This window comes from Heteronotia binoei, chromosome 21 (genome assembly GCF_032191835.1).
Source record: "Heteronotia binoei isolate CCM8104 ecotype False Entrance Well chromosome 21, APGP_CSIRO_Hbin_v1, whole genome shotgun sequence".
NCBI lineage: Eukaryota > Metazoa > Chordata > Lepidosauria > Squamata > Gekkonidae > Heteronotia > Heteronotia binoei.
The window spans coordinates 6,936,749-6,953,410 of NC_083243.1; the positions used below are offsets into that span (position 1 = coordinate 6,936,749).

Below are 16,662 nucleotides of genomic sequence, written 5' to 3' on the forward strand. Positions count from 1 at the left end.
AGAGCGGCCTACAATCTCCTTTCCCTTCCTCCCCCACAAAAGACACCCTGTGAGGTGGGTGGGGCTGGAGAGGGCTCTCACAGCAGCTGCCCTTTCAAGGACAGAGTCTCAGAGCGGCCTACAATCTCCTTTCCCTTCCTCCCCCACAACAGACACCCTGTGAGGTGGGTGGGGCTGAGAGGGTTCTCACAGCAGCTGCCCTTTCAAGGACAACCTCTGCCAGAGCTCTGGCTGACCCAAGGCCCTGCTAGCAGCTGCAAGTGGAGGAGTGGGGAATCAAACCCGGTTCTCCCAGATAAGAGTCCGCACACTTAACCAGTGCACCAAACTGGCTCTCCAGTCAATGGTCCTTGGAGTCAAGCCAACAGGAGAATCCCATATGCTCTGCCAAGTCTGGCATTTGAACAGTTATGATGGACCAGTGGTTTATTAAGTACAACATCCTGTTTTACACAGTGGTCCCACCAGCTGCCCTGGAGAGTCAGCAACAGGGAATAAGGGCCAAGGCCTTGCTAAGAACATCAGAAGAGCCTTGCTGGATCAGACCACTGGTCCATCTAGTCCAGCATCCTGTCTCACCCAGTAGCCAACCAGTTCCTCTGGACAGCCAGCAACAGGGCATAGAGGCCAAGGCCTTCATTAGACCATCAGAAGAGCCCTGCTGGATCAGACCAGTGAGGGTCCATCTAGTCCAGCATCGTGTCTCACACGGTAGCCAACCAGTTCCTTTGGAGGACCAGCGACAGGGCAGAGACCAAGACCTTCATTAGAACATCAGAAGAGCCCTGCTGGATCAGACCAGTGGTTCGACTAGTCCATCATCCTGTCTTCCACAGTGGCCAAACAGTTCCTCTGCAGGGCCAGAAACAGGGCATAGATGCCAAGGCCCTCATAACAACCTAAGAAGAGCCTGCTGGATCAGGCCAGTGGACTATTTAGTCCAACATCCTGCCTCACACAAGGGCCAACCAGTTCCTCTGGGGGCACCGGGGCCTTCCCCTGGATAAGAACATCAGAAGAGCCCTGCTAGATCAGGCCAGTGGTTCATCTAGTCCAGCAACCTCACTGCCTCTGAATCGCAGAGGTTTCTTTTCCTCACCATGGCTAAAGGACTCATCCTTCACGAATCTGCTTGTCCCCTCTGGAGGCCATCTGTGCTTCTGGCCATCATGACATCCATGGTCTATAATTCTTAGGAGGCTCCTTCTCCAGGGGACTCGGCCACACTTTGGGCTGTTTTGGGTCAAGGCTTTCCCACTGAGCCAAGACCAGATTACAGAATGTGAGATGCAAGACCCAGCTTCAGAAAGGGCCCAGCCTTGCAACCCAAGAATCTCTCCCGGGTCCCCAGAGGTCACCTACCTTTGCGAAACGCACTCTGTGGCACGTTGCCCTGGAAGAGAGTTCAAAAAAAATCCAGATGAGCCTTTCGTCCCATGAATTATTACATTAGCAGGGCCGGCCCTAGGGCACCTGGCGCCCCCCCCTCCAACGCCACGCCCCACTGCCCGCACGGTGGACAAGCGACGGGGAGGAGGTGCGGCAGGCAAGCTACGGGCAAGGGGAAGGTGGACGAAGCAAGGGGAGGGCAAGGGATTTATAAGCGAAGGAGGCCGAGACATGATAGTGCTCGACCACCTTCCAGCCTGCGTCCCATCCCGACGGTGACAGGTAGTGGGGCCAGGCGAGTTTACTCGCCTCCGTCACTGGTGTTATGTAATGCCAGGTCCATTAATAATAAGACCGCTATCCTTCGGGAATTCCTGCTGGAGCAGGACGTGGACCTGGCATGCGTGACCGAGACCTGGGTGCACGATGGGGAGACCGTGGCTCTCTCCCAAATGGCTCCCCTAGGATACTCGGTCTTTCACCAGTCCCGGACTAGCGGGCGGGGGGGAGGAGTGGCACTATTCATACGAGAGGCTTACTACTTTAGGGCTCTTCCGGCCCCGGAGATCGGGGGCATTGAATGTGCCGGCCTGATGTGGGACGCTGGGGAGGGGTTGGCGATCTGGCTGGTGTACCGTCCGCCTAACGCACCGGCTGGCGCCTTACTATCCCTGATGGAGGCCACGGCGGGCTGGGCATTGGAGTACCCAAGGCTATTAGTCTTGGGTGACTTCAATGTTCATGCCGACGACGCGGCCTCCAGTCAGGCAATGGACCTGGTGTCATCCATGGCGACACTGGGACTCTCTCAAATTGTCACAACGCCCACCCATCAGGCAGGACACATGTTAGACCTGGTCTTCGCGGCGGGAGTTCTAGTGAACGATATTGCTAAAGCAGTGCCATGGTCGGATCACTATGCCCTCAAGGCTCGTGTGGATGTGCCACCCCAAGCCGGCTTAGGTGGAGAGCGTATTTTAGCTCGCCCGCGGAGCCTGATGGACCCGGAACTGTTCCTAACGGCCCTGCAAGATCCCTGGCCCCCTGGCGACTCCTTGGATGATCTGGTGGAGTCCTGGAACGATAGACTCTCCAGAGCCATCGAGGAGATCGCACCTAGGCGCCCTCTGTACCCCCGTTTGAATTCGACACCTTGGTATAACCAAGAGTTGCGACAACTAAAACGGGGACTCAGACGACTAGAAAGGCAATGGCGGCGTACTTGAGACAAAGCAATTCGAACATCTTATAGAGAGATTTCGAAGTCCTATGAGATGGCAATCAAAACCGCAAAGAAAGCATACTTTGCGGCTAAGATTGTGTCCGCAACTTCGTGCCCGGCACAATTGTTCAATATAATTCGGAGTCTTACAACGCTGCCACAAGGCAGACCAAATTCTATTGAATTGGAGATTGGCTGTGAGGCTTTTGCGAATTGTTTTGCGGACAAGATCGCGTCGCTCCGCCTCGACCTCCCTGCCATATTTGAGGCAGTCAGCGAAACCGAGGCTCCGGGTCTGTCTTCGGATTGTGTCCTGGATGGTTTCAGTCCTCTCAGCCTGGAGGAAGTTGACAGGATCCTCTTATCTGCACGCCCAACAACTTGTAAATTGGACCCATGCCCCTCCTGGCATATTAGATCCTGCCAGAGGGAGCTTAGATATCCTGTATGGGATATCATAAATTGATCCCTGATGGAAGGGCACTTTCCAACACCGCTTAAAAAGGCGGTGGTCCGTCCCCTCTTGAAAAAAACAACCTTAGATCCGGCCCAATGGCACATTACCAGCTGGTCTCAAATTTGCCCTTTTTGGGCAAACTTATTGAGAGGGCAGTGGCGATGCAGTTACAGACCTTCCTGGAGGATGCTTCCATCCTTGATCCCCTTCAGTCTGGCTTTCGCCCGGGCCATGGGACGGAGACGGTGTTGGTTGCCCTGGTAGATGACCTTCAACGGCATCTGGATCGGGGCGGCTCAGCGGTGCTGATGTTGTTGGACCTATCGGCAGCGTTCGATAAGGTCGACCATCGGTTACTGACCTGCCGCCTCGGCGACGCGGGGATTCAGGAATTGGCCCTACAATGGCTTTCCTCTTTCCTTGAAGGTCGGGGACAAAGGGTCGCGATTGGGGGTGAGCTATCCTGGAGGCACATGCTTGATTGCGGAGTGCCTCAAGGGGCGGTTCTCTCCCCGATGTTATTTAACATCTATATGCATCCCCTTGCCCAGATTGCCCGAAGGCATGGGCTGGGTTGTCACCAGTATGCTGATGACACCCAGCTCTATCTGCTTATGGATGGCCGGCCAGCCTGCGCCCCAGAAAATCTGGACCGGGCGTTACAGGCCGTGGCTGGGTGGCTCAGACTGAGCGGGCTGAGGCTAAATCCGGCAAAGACAGAGGTCCTTTGCTTGGGTCGTCGGGGTCCGGGGGGGGGGGGGAAATCCCCCTGCCAGTTTTTGACAGTGCGCCGTTTATAGCAGCGAACAGGGTCAAAAGCCTGGGGGTACTATTGGAGCCTTCCTTAAAGATGGAGGCTCAAATAGCAGCCACTGCCAAGTCCACATTTTTTCATCTTAAGTGGACAAGGCAGTTGGCTCCCTTCCTGGAGCGCGACGATCTAGCAACGGTGATTCATGCAACGGTCACCTCGAGGTTGGACTACTGCAATGCCCTCTACATGGGGCTGCCCTTGTGCCAAACCCGGAAGTTGCAGTTAGTGCAGAATGCCGCTACCTGGCTGTTATTGGGGCTCCCAAGATGGGAGCACATTCGGCCAGGGCTCCGGGTTCTGCACTGGCTGCCAATAATATACCGAGTTCGGTACAAGGTGCTGGTCATTACCTTTAAAGCCCTATATGGCCTAGGACCTGCCTACCTGAGGGACCATCTCTCCCCACATGTTCCCCAAAGAGTACTAAGATCGGGAACCCAAAATCTTCTCATTGTCCCTGGGCCAAAGGAAGCCCGCCTGAAATCTACCAGGGACAAGGCTTTCTCTGTAATGGCCCCTTCCTGGTGGAACCAGATGCCGGAGGAGGTGAGGGCCCTGCGGGACCTTGCTCAGTTCCGCAGGGCCTGTAAGACAACCCTCTTCCGGCTGGCTTATAACTAACTGGCATAGGAAACTGAGTGTAGTTCTATTAGATTTCTGTTATGTTTTAATGTTTTTAACTGTGTAAAATGTTTAAACTTAATATTTTTATGTTAGATTTTATGTGCTGTGAGCCGCCCTGAGCCACCTTGGTGGGAAGGGCGGGATATAAATCGTAAATAAACTAAACTAAGGTGGACGAAGCAAGGGAAGGGCAAGGGGAGGTGGACGAAGCAAGGGAAGGGCAAGGGGAGGTGGACGAAGCGAGGGGAGGGCAAGGGGCAGGCAGACGAAGCGAGGGGAGGGCAAGGGGAAGCGGACAAAGCGAGGGGAGGGCAAGGGGAAGGCGGACGAAGCGAGGGGAGAAGAAGAAGATATTGGATTTATATTCTGCCCTTCACTCCAAAGAGTCTCAGAGCGGCCTACAATCTCCTTTATCTTCCTCCCCCACAACAGACACCCTGTGAGGTAGATGAAGATATTGGATTTATATCCCGCCCTCCACTCCGAAGAGTCTCAGAGCGGCTCACCATCTCCTTTCCCTTCCTCCCCCACAACAAACACCCTGTGAGGTGGGTGGGGCTGGAGAGGGCTCTCACAGCAGCTGCCCTTTCAAGGACAACCTCTGCTAGGGCTATGGCTGACCCATGGCCATTCCAGCAGCTGCAAGTGGAGGAGTGGGGAATCAAACCCGGTTCTCCCAGATAAGAGTCCGCACATTTAACCACTACACCAAACTGGAGGGCAAGGGGAAGGCGGACGAAGCGAGGGGAGGGCTCTTAAGCACACTTCATCAGACGAGGAATCCAACTGGATTCCTCGTCTGATGAAGTGTGCTTAAGAGCACATGAAAGCGTCCGTTCTCAATAAAAATGGGTTGGTCTTAAATGTGCCACTTGACTCCTGCTTTGTTCAACTGCTTCAGACCAACACGGCTGCCTGCTTGGAGCAGTCTGGAAAAAAAGAGCTCGTGCCACTTTTGTGGCTGGGAAACCTTAAAACCACCTGTTCCCCCCGTTGCCGTGGAGATAAAGGATGACGGGATGGTCGTCGGCAAGGGCTTCTTCATGCCAGTTGTGGTCCTTCCCTTCTGCTTCCTTCCACCTGCTGTTGGGCAGGGCGTGCCTAGGAAAAGCAGAACAGGGGGCTTTCCTTGTGGAACGAAAGGAGGCCGACTGCTTCTGCCCAGCTCAGACCTCAGATAGGTTCGTTTGCATAGTGCCAACGAGGGTGGGGGAAGAGAACAGCACAGCCGTAGGTTCACTCACCAAACGCCGTATGTGACTCCTGGCTCGGGAGTGAGATAAAAGTTGACTGTGTGATTGAGGTACACTTCGGGCTTCTTGAAGTCCGCACCGAAAGGGTAAGACACTGGAAGAGAATTTCACTTTGGAGCTTGCCTTCAGGTTGAGATCACTGTGGCCAAGCCTCGGATTCAGCAGCTCACAAGAGCGCGGCTCCTGAACCTTTCTGAGGGTTCCCCCTCCTCCTCTCCCCCACCTACCTTGTCCGTTGAATAGGAGGTGCAGCTGCATAACAATCCCTGGATGAACTCAACCCCTGATTGCGGCCAACACTTCCTCTAAGCTGGGGAGTCTTGTGAGCAAAAATCCTACTTCATGAGCTACTGGCATTAAAGCTGTGAGCATTACTGCGTGAATTAGTTTGCTCTGGGATCACAAGTGAGCTTGCACCATGTGTGAGGCAGATGCTAGAAAACTGTGTGCTAGCTCACGCTAACTCAGCTTAGAGGGAACGCTGGTGGGAGAGCATCTGCTCGACATGCAGAAGGTTCCAGTTTCAATCCCCGGCATCTCCAGTTAATAAGGACCAGGCAGGAGGTGATGGGAAAGACCTCAGCCTGAGACCCTGGAGAGTCATGAAGTTGGGCTGTAGCTCAGTGGCAGAGCATCTGCCTGGCATGCAGGAGGTCCCAGTTTCAATCCCCGGCATCCCCAGTTAAAAAGGACCAGGCAGGAGGTGATGGGAAAGACCTCAGCCTGAGACCCTGGAGAGTCATGAAGTGGGGCTGTAGCTCAGTGGCAGAGCATCTGCTTGGCATGCAGAAGGTCCCAGGTTCAATCCCTGGCATCTCCAGTTAATAAGGACCAGGCAGGAGGTGATGGGAAAGACCTCAGCCTGAGACCCTGGAGAGTCATGAAGTGGGGCTGTAGCTCAGTGGCAGAGCATCTGCCTGGCATGCAGGAGGTCCCAGGTTCAATCCCCAGCATCTCCAGTTAAAAAGGACCAGGCAGGAGGGGATGGGAAAGGCCTCAGCCTGAGACCCTGAAGAGTCATGAAGTTGGGCTGTAGCTCAGTTGCAGAGCATCTACTTGTCAGGCAGAAGGTCCCAGCCAGGTTCAATCCCCAGCATCTGCAGTTAAAAGGACCAGGCAGGAGGTGATGGTCCAGACTAGCCCAACCTTGGAAGCTATGCAGAAGTGGACAATGGCAAACCACCTCTGAACATCGGACCTGACCTGGATGGCCCAGATCTTGAAAGTGGTTAGCACTTGGGTGGGAGACCACCATGGAGGTCCAGGGTTGCTACGCAAAGGCAGCCAACGGCAAACCACTTCAGTTTGTCGGCTGCGGCCTCTCCGACCCAAGCAAGCCTCATCACGCCAGATCTCTGAAGCTTAGCAGGGTCAACCCTGGTTCACACTTGGATGGCAGACCACCAAGGAAGTCAAGGGTCACCACTAGCATTGCCAAGTCCCCACTTTTTCCTCACACATGCAACAAGCACAGCACGATAATGCCACCCAGAAGTGACATATTGCACTGGGCACGTCACGCGAGGACACTCTAGGAAATCATGGAAAACTCTATGGTTCCGCGTGAGGACGATCTAGAAATTTGGGAAGAACTCTATGGCACTATAGAGTTTCCCCCTCAAATTGCTAGAGCATCCCTGTGTGAAACCATAGAGCAGGGGTGGCCAAACTGTGGCTCAGGAGCCACATGTGGCTCTTTCACACATATTGTGTGGCTCTTGAAGCCCTCACTGCCCCATCTGCCAGTTTGCAGAAAGCATTTCTCTCTTTAAATCACTCGGCCAAGCCAAGCCAGCTGGCAGCTTGGAGAATGCAATTAAAATTAAAGTTGCTTTCTATCCACTTTCCCCTCCCTCCCCTCATCTTCCTTCCTCCCTCCCTCCTTTAAACACTTGACGTTCATGTCTTGCGGCTCTCAAACATCTGACTTTTATTCCACGTGGCTCCTACATTAAGCAACTTTGGCCACCGCTGCCATAGAGTTTTCCGCGATTTCCTAGAGCAGGGGTGGCCAACGGTAGCTCTCCAGTTGTTTTTTGCCTACAACTCCCATCAGTTGGGTGTAGTGGTTAAGTGTGCGGACTCTTATCTGGGAGAACCGGGTTTGATTCCACACTCCTCCACTTGCACCTGCTCGCATGGCCTTGGGTCAGCCATAGCTCTGGCAGAGGTTGGCCATGAAAGGGCAGCTGCTGTGAGAGCCCTCTCCAGCCACCTCACAGGGTGTCTGTTGTGGGGGAGGAAGGTAAAGGAGATTGTGAGCCGCTGTGACTCTTCGGAGTGGAGGGCGGGATATAAATCCAGTATCTTCATCTACCTCACAGAGGGTCTGTTGTGGCGAGGAAAGGAAAGGAGATTGTGAGCCGCTCTGACACTCTTCTACCTCATCTACCTCACAGGGTGTCTGTTGTGGGGGAGGAAGGGAAAGGAGATTGTGAGCCGCTCTGGTATAAATCCATAAGAACATAAGAACATAAGAGAAGCCATGTTAGATCAGGCCAATGGCCCATCCAGTCCAACATTCTGTGTCACACAGCGGCCAGTGTGTGTATATATATATACACACACACATACACACTGTGGCTAATAGCCACTGATGGACCTCTGCTCCTCATCTTCTTCATCAGCCCCAGCCATTGGCCATGCTGGCTGGGGCTGATGGGAGTTGTAGGCAAAAAACATCTGGAGAACTACTGTTGGCCACCCCTGGCCTAGAGTGTCCCTCCACGACATATCCAGAGCAATATCACTTCCGGGTGACATCCTCACACATCGCGCATCGCTTAACGGTGGGACTTTTCTCGGGCAGGGATCCTTCCCCACCCCCCCCGGTGACCTCCTCCCTGCTGGCAGGTTGGGGCCTGCCAAACCAGGGGATCGCCCCCCCCCCCCCCGGGCAGGAACTTAGCAGCCCGAGTCCCCACACAGAAGCAGGCAATAGCAAACCACCTCCGCTCCTCTCTTGCCTTGAACACCCCATGCGGGGTCGCCGTAAGTTGTCTGCGATTTGACGTCCAAGAAAAAAACCTCCCCAGATTTCAAACCATTGCCCTGGCTCCGTAGACAGCTTCAGAAGCACCGCAACCCAAAGGAATAAAAATCTTTCCACGGCCCCTTTTTTTCACGGTTACAAAAAAAAAGTCAATCCGAGCGAGGAAATACTTACAAAAGCTGAGATAAACAAACTTCTGGAGCAGCGAAGGAAAGAGTCGAACGATGAAGGGGACGGAAGCGTACAAAATAAACAGGTCCAGCAGCAGCCTCTTGATTTTAAGTTTCTGAAGATAGCCCAGAGGTCCCCTGAAAGAAACGGAAATGAAAGCTTTAAGCACTCCCAAGTTCTTCGTCTGTTTTTATGCGACCCTGTAAGGAAGAACGGTGTTCCTGTACGGCAGTCAGGAGTACCGAGGTCCAGTTCGCTGCTAGAAACGGTGAACTCCAAACCGATGTGCAGCCGCGTACGCTGGCAGAGCGTCGTCAAGGAGTGTAGGCAGTGCGAAGGCAACAGGAGGGTGCGCAAGCAGGAGAAGAACATACAGGCAGGGGAGAGTCATGCAGGTTCGGGGGTGGGAAGGAAGGCATGGGAGGGCCCAGCAGCTCGGAGAATGCATTCAAAGTTAAAATTGCTTTCTTTCCACCTCTCCCTCCCTCCCTCCCTCATCTATTTTCCTTCCTTCCTTGTGCATCTCAAAGACAGCCAGTTTGGTTGTAGTGGTTAAGCGCGCGGACTCTTCTCTGGGAGAACCGGGTTGGATTCCCCACTCCTCCACTTGCACCTGCTGCCATGGCCTTGGGTCAGCCAGAGCTCTCTTATCTGGGAGAACCGGGTTGGATTCCCCACTCCTCCACTTGCAGCTGCTGGAATGGCCTTGGGTCAGCCAGAGCTCTCTTATCTGGGAGAACCGGGTTGGATTCCCCACTCCTCCACTTGCACCTGCTGGAGTGGCCTTGGGTCATCCATAGCTCTCTTATCTGGGAGAACCGGGTTGGATTCCCCACTCCTCCACTTGCACCTGCTGGAGTGGCCTTGGGTCATCCATAGCTCTCTTATCTGGGAGGACCGGGTTGGATTCCCCACTCCTCCACTTGCACCTGCTGGAGTGGCCTTGGGTCATCCATAGCTCTCTTATCTGGGAGGACCGGGTTGGATTCCCCACTCCTCCACTTGCAGCTGCTGGAATGGCCTTGGGTCAGCCATAGCTCTCTTATCTGGGAGAACCGGGTTGGATTCCCCACTCCTCCCCTTGCAGCTTCTGGAATGGCCTTGGGTCAGCCATAGCTCTCTTCTCTGGGAGAACCGGGTTGGATTCCCCACTCTTCCACTTGCAGCTGCTGGAATGGCCTTGGGTCAGCCATAGCTCTGGCAGAGGTTGTCCGTGAAAGGGCAGCTTCTGTGAGAGCTCTCTCATCCCCACCCACCTCACACGGTGTCTCTTGTGGGGGAGGAAGATAAAGAGAGATTGTGAGCCACTCTGAGATTCGGAGTGGAGGGCGGGGTATAAATCCAATATCATCATCATCAAACATCTGACATTCATCTCTTGCGGCTCTCAAACATCTGACATTTATTCTTTGTGGCTCTTACGTTTAACAAGTTTGGCTACCCCTGGGGCTAGGAGTTCCAGTTACAAGCAAAGGATTCTTTCATTTCCAGGTTTGAGGGAGGGAGCAAAAACAGCCAGTGGTTCAGTCAGCGGGGGTGAAAGGGTGTGCTGGGTACTGGAGGGAAAATCACTAATAAAGGAAAGACGGGAGCAGGGTTGCCAAGTCCAATTTAAGAAATATCTGGGGACTTTGGGAATGGAGCCAGGAGACTTTAGGGGTGGAGCCAGGAGACATTGGGGTGGAGCCAAGATCAAGGCTGTGACAAGCATCATTGAACTCCAAAGGGAGTTCTGGCCATCACATTTAAAGGGACGGCACACCTTTTCAATGCCTTTCTTCCATAGGAAATAATGAAGGATAGGGGCACCTTCTTTTGGGGCTCATAGAATTGGACCCCCCGGTCCAATATTTTTGAAACTTGGGGGGTATTTTGGGGAGAGGTATTAGATGCTATACTGAAAATTTGGTGCCTCTACCCCAAAAAAACAGCCTCCCCAGACCTCCAGGTATCCGCGGATCAATTCTCCTTGATTTTCTATGGGAATAAATCTCCATAGGGAATAACAGAGTTCCCAGAAGACATTTCCCTCCCCTCCCCCCGCTTTCTGATGACCCTGAAGCGGGGGGAGGGCCTCCAAACCGGGGGATCCCCTGCCCCCACCTGGGGATTGGCAACCCTACAGGGGAGGTAGACTTGGTTCCCTCCATCAACAGTAATGTTGATGGGTGTTGTATATGTGCTTGAAATTGTATCTATAAGCTGGAGTTCTTGCACGGCTCACTGGGGCCTGAAGGACAGAGCTCGGGGGACTCGGGAACAAGAGGCAGCAGGATCCAAACCCTGCTGCCCTGCTCCAATCAAGAGCCCTCGACTGGTTTGAATGGTCCAATCACAGGCAGCGCGGGAGTTTTGGGTGTGTATATATAGGGGGCCCTGCGGCCCTAGTCTTTGTAGGCAGCGCTATACCATGCTGTATTCAATAAACATATGAACATATGAAGCTGCCTTCTACTGAATCAGACCCTCGATCCATCAAAGTCAGTCTTGTCTTCTCAGACTGGCAGCAGCTCTCCAGGATCTCAAGCTGAGGTTCTTCACGCCTGCTTGCCTGGACCCTTTTTAGTTGGAGATGCCGGGGATTGAACTGGGGACCTTCTGCTTCCCAAGCAGATGCTCTACCACTCAGCCACAGCCCCATTCATGGCTCTCCAGGGTCTCAAGCTGAGGTTCTTCACGCCTACTTGCCTGGACCCTTTTTAGTTGGAGATGCCGGGGATTGAACCTGGGACCTTCTGCTTACCAAGCAGATGCTCTACCATTGAGCCACCGTTCCTCCCCTAATGAAGCTGCCTTCTACTGAATCAGACTCTGGGTCCGTCAAAGTCAGTCTTGTCTACTCAGACTGGCAGCGGCTCTCCAGGGTCTCGAGCTGAGGTTCTTCACGCCTATTTGCCTGGACCCCTTTTAGTTGGAGATGCCGGGGGATTGGACCTGAGACCTTCTGCTCACCAAGCAGATGCTCTACCACGGAGCCACCGTCCCTCCCCTAATGAAGCTGCCTTCTACTGAATCAGACTCTGGGTCCGTCAAAGTCAGTCTTGTCTACTCAGACTGGCAGCGGCTCTCCAGGGTCTCGAGCTGAGGCTCTTCACACCTACTTGCCTGGACCCTTTTTAGTTGGAGATGCCAGGGATTGAACCTGGGACCTTCTGCTTACCGAGCAGATGCTCCACCACTGAGCCACCTTCCCTCCTATGAGCTATGTTCGCTACCACCTTGCCTCATTACTGTAGAGACCCCACTATATTATAGTGGCGACGAGGATGGGATCCTGGTAAGCGAGGCCAGCAGCTACAGTCGTTCTGCACCACCAGCGCTGACAATGGCCGCTACACCAGGAACAATTCCCGAGTTCGATGTGACCAGTCCAGAGCGATGGGAGACCTGGTTGGAGTGACTGGAGAACTTCATCCACTACCGCGGATAAAAAGAGGGCGGATAAAAAGAGATCGCTATTCCTCAGCGCGTGCGGGATGAACACCCAGGAGCTAGCACAGGGGCTAATGGCGCCCACCCTCCTCAAGGATGCCTCCTACATGGACATCATCGCCGCCCTGACGACCCATTTCGCACCACAGTCAGTCCTGACCCATTGCTTCGACTTTTCCGAACACAAGCAACGGCCCAACGAGTCTGTCGTTGACTACATCGCGGCCCTCTGCCGGCTGTCACTCCACTGCGAATTTAAACGATTGGAGGAAAGACTGAAGGACCGCTTTATTTTCGGGCTGCGGGACAAGCTGCTGAGGAGGAACATATATGAACATATGAACATGAACATATGAAGCTGCCTTATACTGAATCAGACCCTTGGTCCATCAAAGTCAGTATTGTCTTCTCAGACTGGCAGCGGCTCTCCAGGGTCTCAGGCTGAGGTTTTTCACACCTATTTGCCTGGACTCTTTTTTGGAGATGCCAGGGATTGAACCTGGGACCTTCTGCTTCCCAAGCAGATGCTCTACTACTGAGCCACCGTCCCGCCCCTGCTCTCCAGGGTCTCAGGCTGAGGTTTTTCACCTGACCCATTGCTTCGACTTTTCCGAACACAAGCAACGGCCCAACGAGTCTGTCGTTGACTACATCGCGGCCCTCTGCCGGCTGTCACTCCACTGCGAATTTAAACGATTGGAGGAAAGACTGAAGGACCGCTTTATTTTCGGGCTGCGGGACAAGCTGCTGAGGAGGAACATATATGAACATATGAACATGAACATATGAAGCTGCCTTATACTGAATCAGACCCTTGGTCCATCAAAGTCAGTATTGTCTTCTCAGACTGGCAGCGGCTCTCCAGGGTCTCAGGCTGAGGTTTTTCACACCTATTTGCCTGGACTCTTTTTTGGAGATGCCGGGGATTGAACCTGGGACCTTCTGCTTCCCAAGCAGATGCTCTACCATTGAGCCACTGTCCCTCCCCTAACATATGAAGCTGCCTTATACTGAATCAGACCCTGGGTCCATCAAAGTCAGTATTGTCTTCTCAGACTGGCAGCGGCTCTCCAGGGTCTCAGGCTGAGGTTTTTCACACCTATTTGCCTGGACCCTTTTTTGGAGATGCCGGGGATTGAACCTGGGACCTTCTGCTTCCCAAGCAGATGCTCTACCACTGAGCCACCGTCCCTCCTCAGACCGTCCCTCCTCCACCGTCCCTCCTCAGCTGCTTGGGAAAGATGAGATGGGCCTCCCCCAGCAGATCAAAGTGGTTAACGCCTATGAGAAATCGCGGGGAGAGTGCATGGTGGCGGCGGCTCACCAAGCCGCCTCCACCCTCCTCAGAAGCGGACGACTCAGGGGGGAGACAACGCTCTCAAGCTCCACCACGCCACCGCAAAGCGCCAGCCGCCACGTGCGACAGAAAACGCACCAGCTCAAGGGTGTGCAAGTTGAGGGGAAAACCACGAGCGCCGCTCCTGCCGATTCCGGGACACCGTCTGCCACCAGTGCGGGAAGACGGGTCACCTTGCCAGGGTCTGCCGCTCGGAAACAACGCCAACCCGAGAGAGCACCCCCCATCGAAAGATCGGAAAAAATGGCCGCCGCCACGAGGTCACCGTCGTAGAGAATATCAACGCGTCGGTCGGACAGGTATGCAACATCCCCATGCTGTCTCCAGATAAACTCAAAACGAGAGTGTTTATTGAGGGCACCCCCTGTCGAATGGAGGTTGACTCAGGGGCCACACACATAATCATCTCCGCCCAGACCCTAAAGAAACTTTGCCGCAAGGGGGGACCTAAGCTATACCCGTCCCCCGTGCTCGTACGAGACTTCCAGAAAACGGCGATTGGCATCAAAGGGGCCGGGGTAGTCAAGGTGCAATACGGGAAATTTTCGAGAGATCTTCCGTTGCTGGTGGCGGAAGGGGACCTGAGTAGCCTGTTGGGCCGGGGTTGGTTTGCACCCTTGGGGATCCGAGTAGAGGGAATCCATCATGCCCCCGCCAGCATGGATTTCCAGGACATCTGTGGGGAGTTCCCGGCAGTTTTTGATGGGACACTAGGAACATATACAGGGTCCCCCGTGTTGTTACAAATAAACCCCAAAGTGCCACCCGTACGGCTAAAGGCCCGGTGGGTACCCTTTGCCTTGAAACCCAAGACAGAGGAGGAGCTAGACCGCCTAGTGGCACAAGGGGTCCTGGAGCCGGTCGGCAACGCACGATGGGAAACCCCAATCGTCACCCCAGTCAAGCCAAGCGGGAGCATCCGCATCTGTGCAGACTACAAATTTACGATCAATAAAGCGCTGCAGGACCACGCGTACCCAGTCCCGGTGGTCAGCCATGTGTTAGCATCCCTAGCAGGCGCCAAAATTTTTGGGAAGCTGGATCTGGCCCAAGCGTACCAGCAATTGCCGTTGGACGCCGCCACGGCCGAAGCCCAAACCATAGTCACACATCGGGGCGCTTTCCGAGTAAAGCGCCTCCATTAGGGTTTGTAGAATCTTTCGGGCTCAAGTGCCGTGTTCTACTGGAGAAAGATTTTCTTCCAGACGTTTCGTTCTCAGCTGCGGAGAACATCCTCAGTGGCGTTGCAGCCGGAGCAGGCGCTCTGACCTTCTTGGCTGCTGTGCATTGAGTGGGGCCAGGGCTGTGCATTGAGTGGGGCCAGGGCTGCTGGAGAGCTGCTATTTCTAGGCTGGAGGGGGTGTCCAATGCACAGCAGCCGAGAAGGTCAGAGCGCCTGCTCCGGCTGCAACGCCACTGAGGATGTTCTCCGCAGCTGAGAATGAAACGTCTGGAAGGAAAACTTTCTCCAGTAGAACACGGCACTTGAGCCTGAAGGATTCTATAAACCCTAATGATGTTGCCAGCCATGAAAACCTGAAATCTTTGATAAAGCGCCTCCAGTTTGGGGTCAGCGTAGCCCCGGGGATTTTTCAGAGCTTAATGGATTCTCTCTTAAAAGGGATTCCCGGGGTCCAGCCATTCTTTGACGATGTGCTGATCGCCGCAGCAACGGAAGAGGAATTGGCCAGCCGCCTCCGCACCGTACTACGGCGTTTCAACGAGGCGGGGCTCAAGGTAAAGAGGGGGAAATGTCTGTTGGTTGTGAGCGGAGGGTTCCGACGGCAATACTGCAGCTTTACCGCTCTGCGCCACGGGGGCTCTTAGGGATGGGAAAGAAAGCGAATTTAAAGGTGTTCTCCAAGCTGCTAGCTGGCTTGCAGAAGTTATTTAAAGAAATGCCTCCCCCAAATGGGACAGTGGGGGCTTTGAGAGCCACACCATTTGTGTGAAAGAGCCACAGGTGGCTCCTGAGCCACTGTTTGGCCACCCCTGCATACAAGGCTTTAAAGCACCTTGCATTGTGCCCAGGAACAAATTGAAAGACAGTGTAAATGGGCCAAGATTGGAGTGAGACGGTCCTTATAACCTACTTCAGTCAACACCTTGGCTGGAACATTCTGCACCGTTGACGTTTCCGAACAGTTCCCAAGGGCAGCCCAATGGAGAGCGCATTGCAGTAATCTAACCAAGCAATCTAACCAGGGCATGCACCACAGTGGCCAGATCTTTTCCGAATGAAAAGCTGCACGTTTCGATAGGAGTCAGAAGAAGACTACAACTCAGAACATTTAAAGGGAAGGAAGAAGGTGCGGAGGGAGAGACAGATGATCATTTTAAATGCAACTCGGTGGGAAGGGCGGGATATAAATCGAAATATAAATAAATAAACTAAGAAAGTCTTTTGGCTTTTTTTCCATCAGTTCTGTCCGGTTATCCAGCTTCCAAACTGGAATCAAACCTCTACAGAAACTTTTAACTTCATTCAATTTGATTATTCTAAAGTAAAGGTAGTCCCCTGTTCAAGCACCAGTCTTTTCCGACTCTGGGGTGACGTTGCTTTTCACAACGTTTTCACGGCAGACTTTTTACAGGGTGGTTTGCCCTTGCCTTCTCCAGTCATCTACACTTCCCCCCCAGCAAACTGGGGACTCCTTTGACCGACCTCAGAAGGAATAAAAAGATGCCAGAGAGATGTTGGAAATGTAAAAAACATGAAGGTTCTTTCTACCATATGTGGTGGACTTGTGAAAGAGCAAAAAAATATTGGCAGATGATTCAACAAGAAATTTCTAGAATCTTGGGATATGAATTTAAGAAAGTTGCAGACTTTTCTGTTGGGATTACAAATGGAAAAATTTCCAAAAGCTTTGATTTGGTACCTGCTTTCAGCGGCTAGGACATTGTATGCGCAGTTATGGAAGCAAGAAAAAATACCAGAAAAATGGGAT

General features: G+C 53.4%; 1 protein-coding gene and 1 non-coding gene across 2 annotated transcripts in view; one reads left to right on the forward strand and one right to left on the reverse strand.

The window, feature by feature from the left end:
* ABHD12B (abhydrolase domain containing 12B) overlaps positions 1 to 12,336 on the reverse strand; it is a 34,452-nt gene extending 22,116 nt beyond the window's left edge. Inside the window, exons 1-5 of the mRNA XM_060261415.1 lie at positions 12,221 to 12,336; positions 8,926 to 9,059; positions 5,751 to 5,853; positions 5,488 to 5,607; positions 1,363 to 1,393 (exon numbers count right to left, since the gene is read on the reverse strand). Coding sequence (XP_060117398.1) covers positions 1,363 to 1,393; positions 5,488 to 5,607; positions 5,751 to 5,853; positions 8,926 to 9,059; positions 12,221 to 12,336 — 504 coding nt within the window. The remainder of the gene's footprint in view (positions 1 to 1,362; positions 1,394 to 5,487; positions 5,608 to 5,750; positions 5,854 to 8,925; positions 9,060 to 12,220) is intronic.
* Positions 6,508 to 6,579, forward strand: TRNAA-GGC (transfer RNA alanine (anticodon GGC)). Its single transcript has one exon. It is a non-coding gene; the product is annotated as a tRNA-Ala (tRNA).
* Positions 12,337 to 16,662: the final 4,326 nt, after the last annotated feature.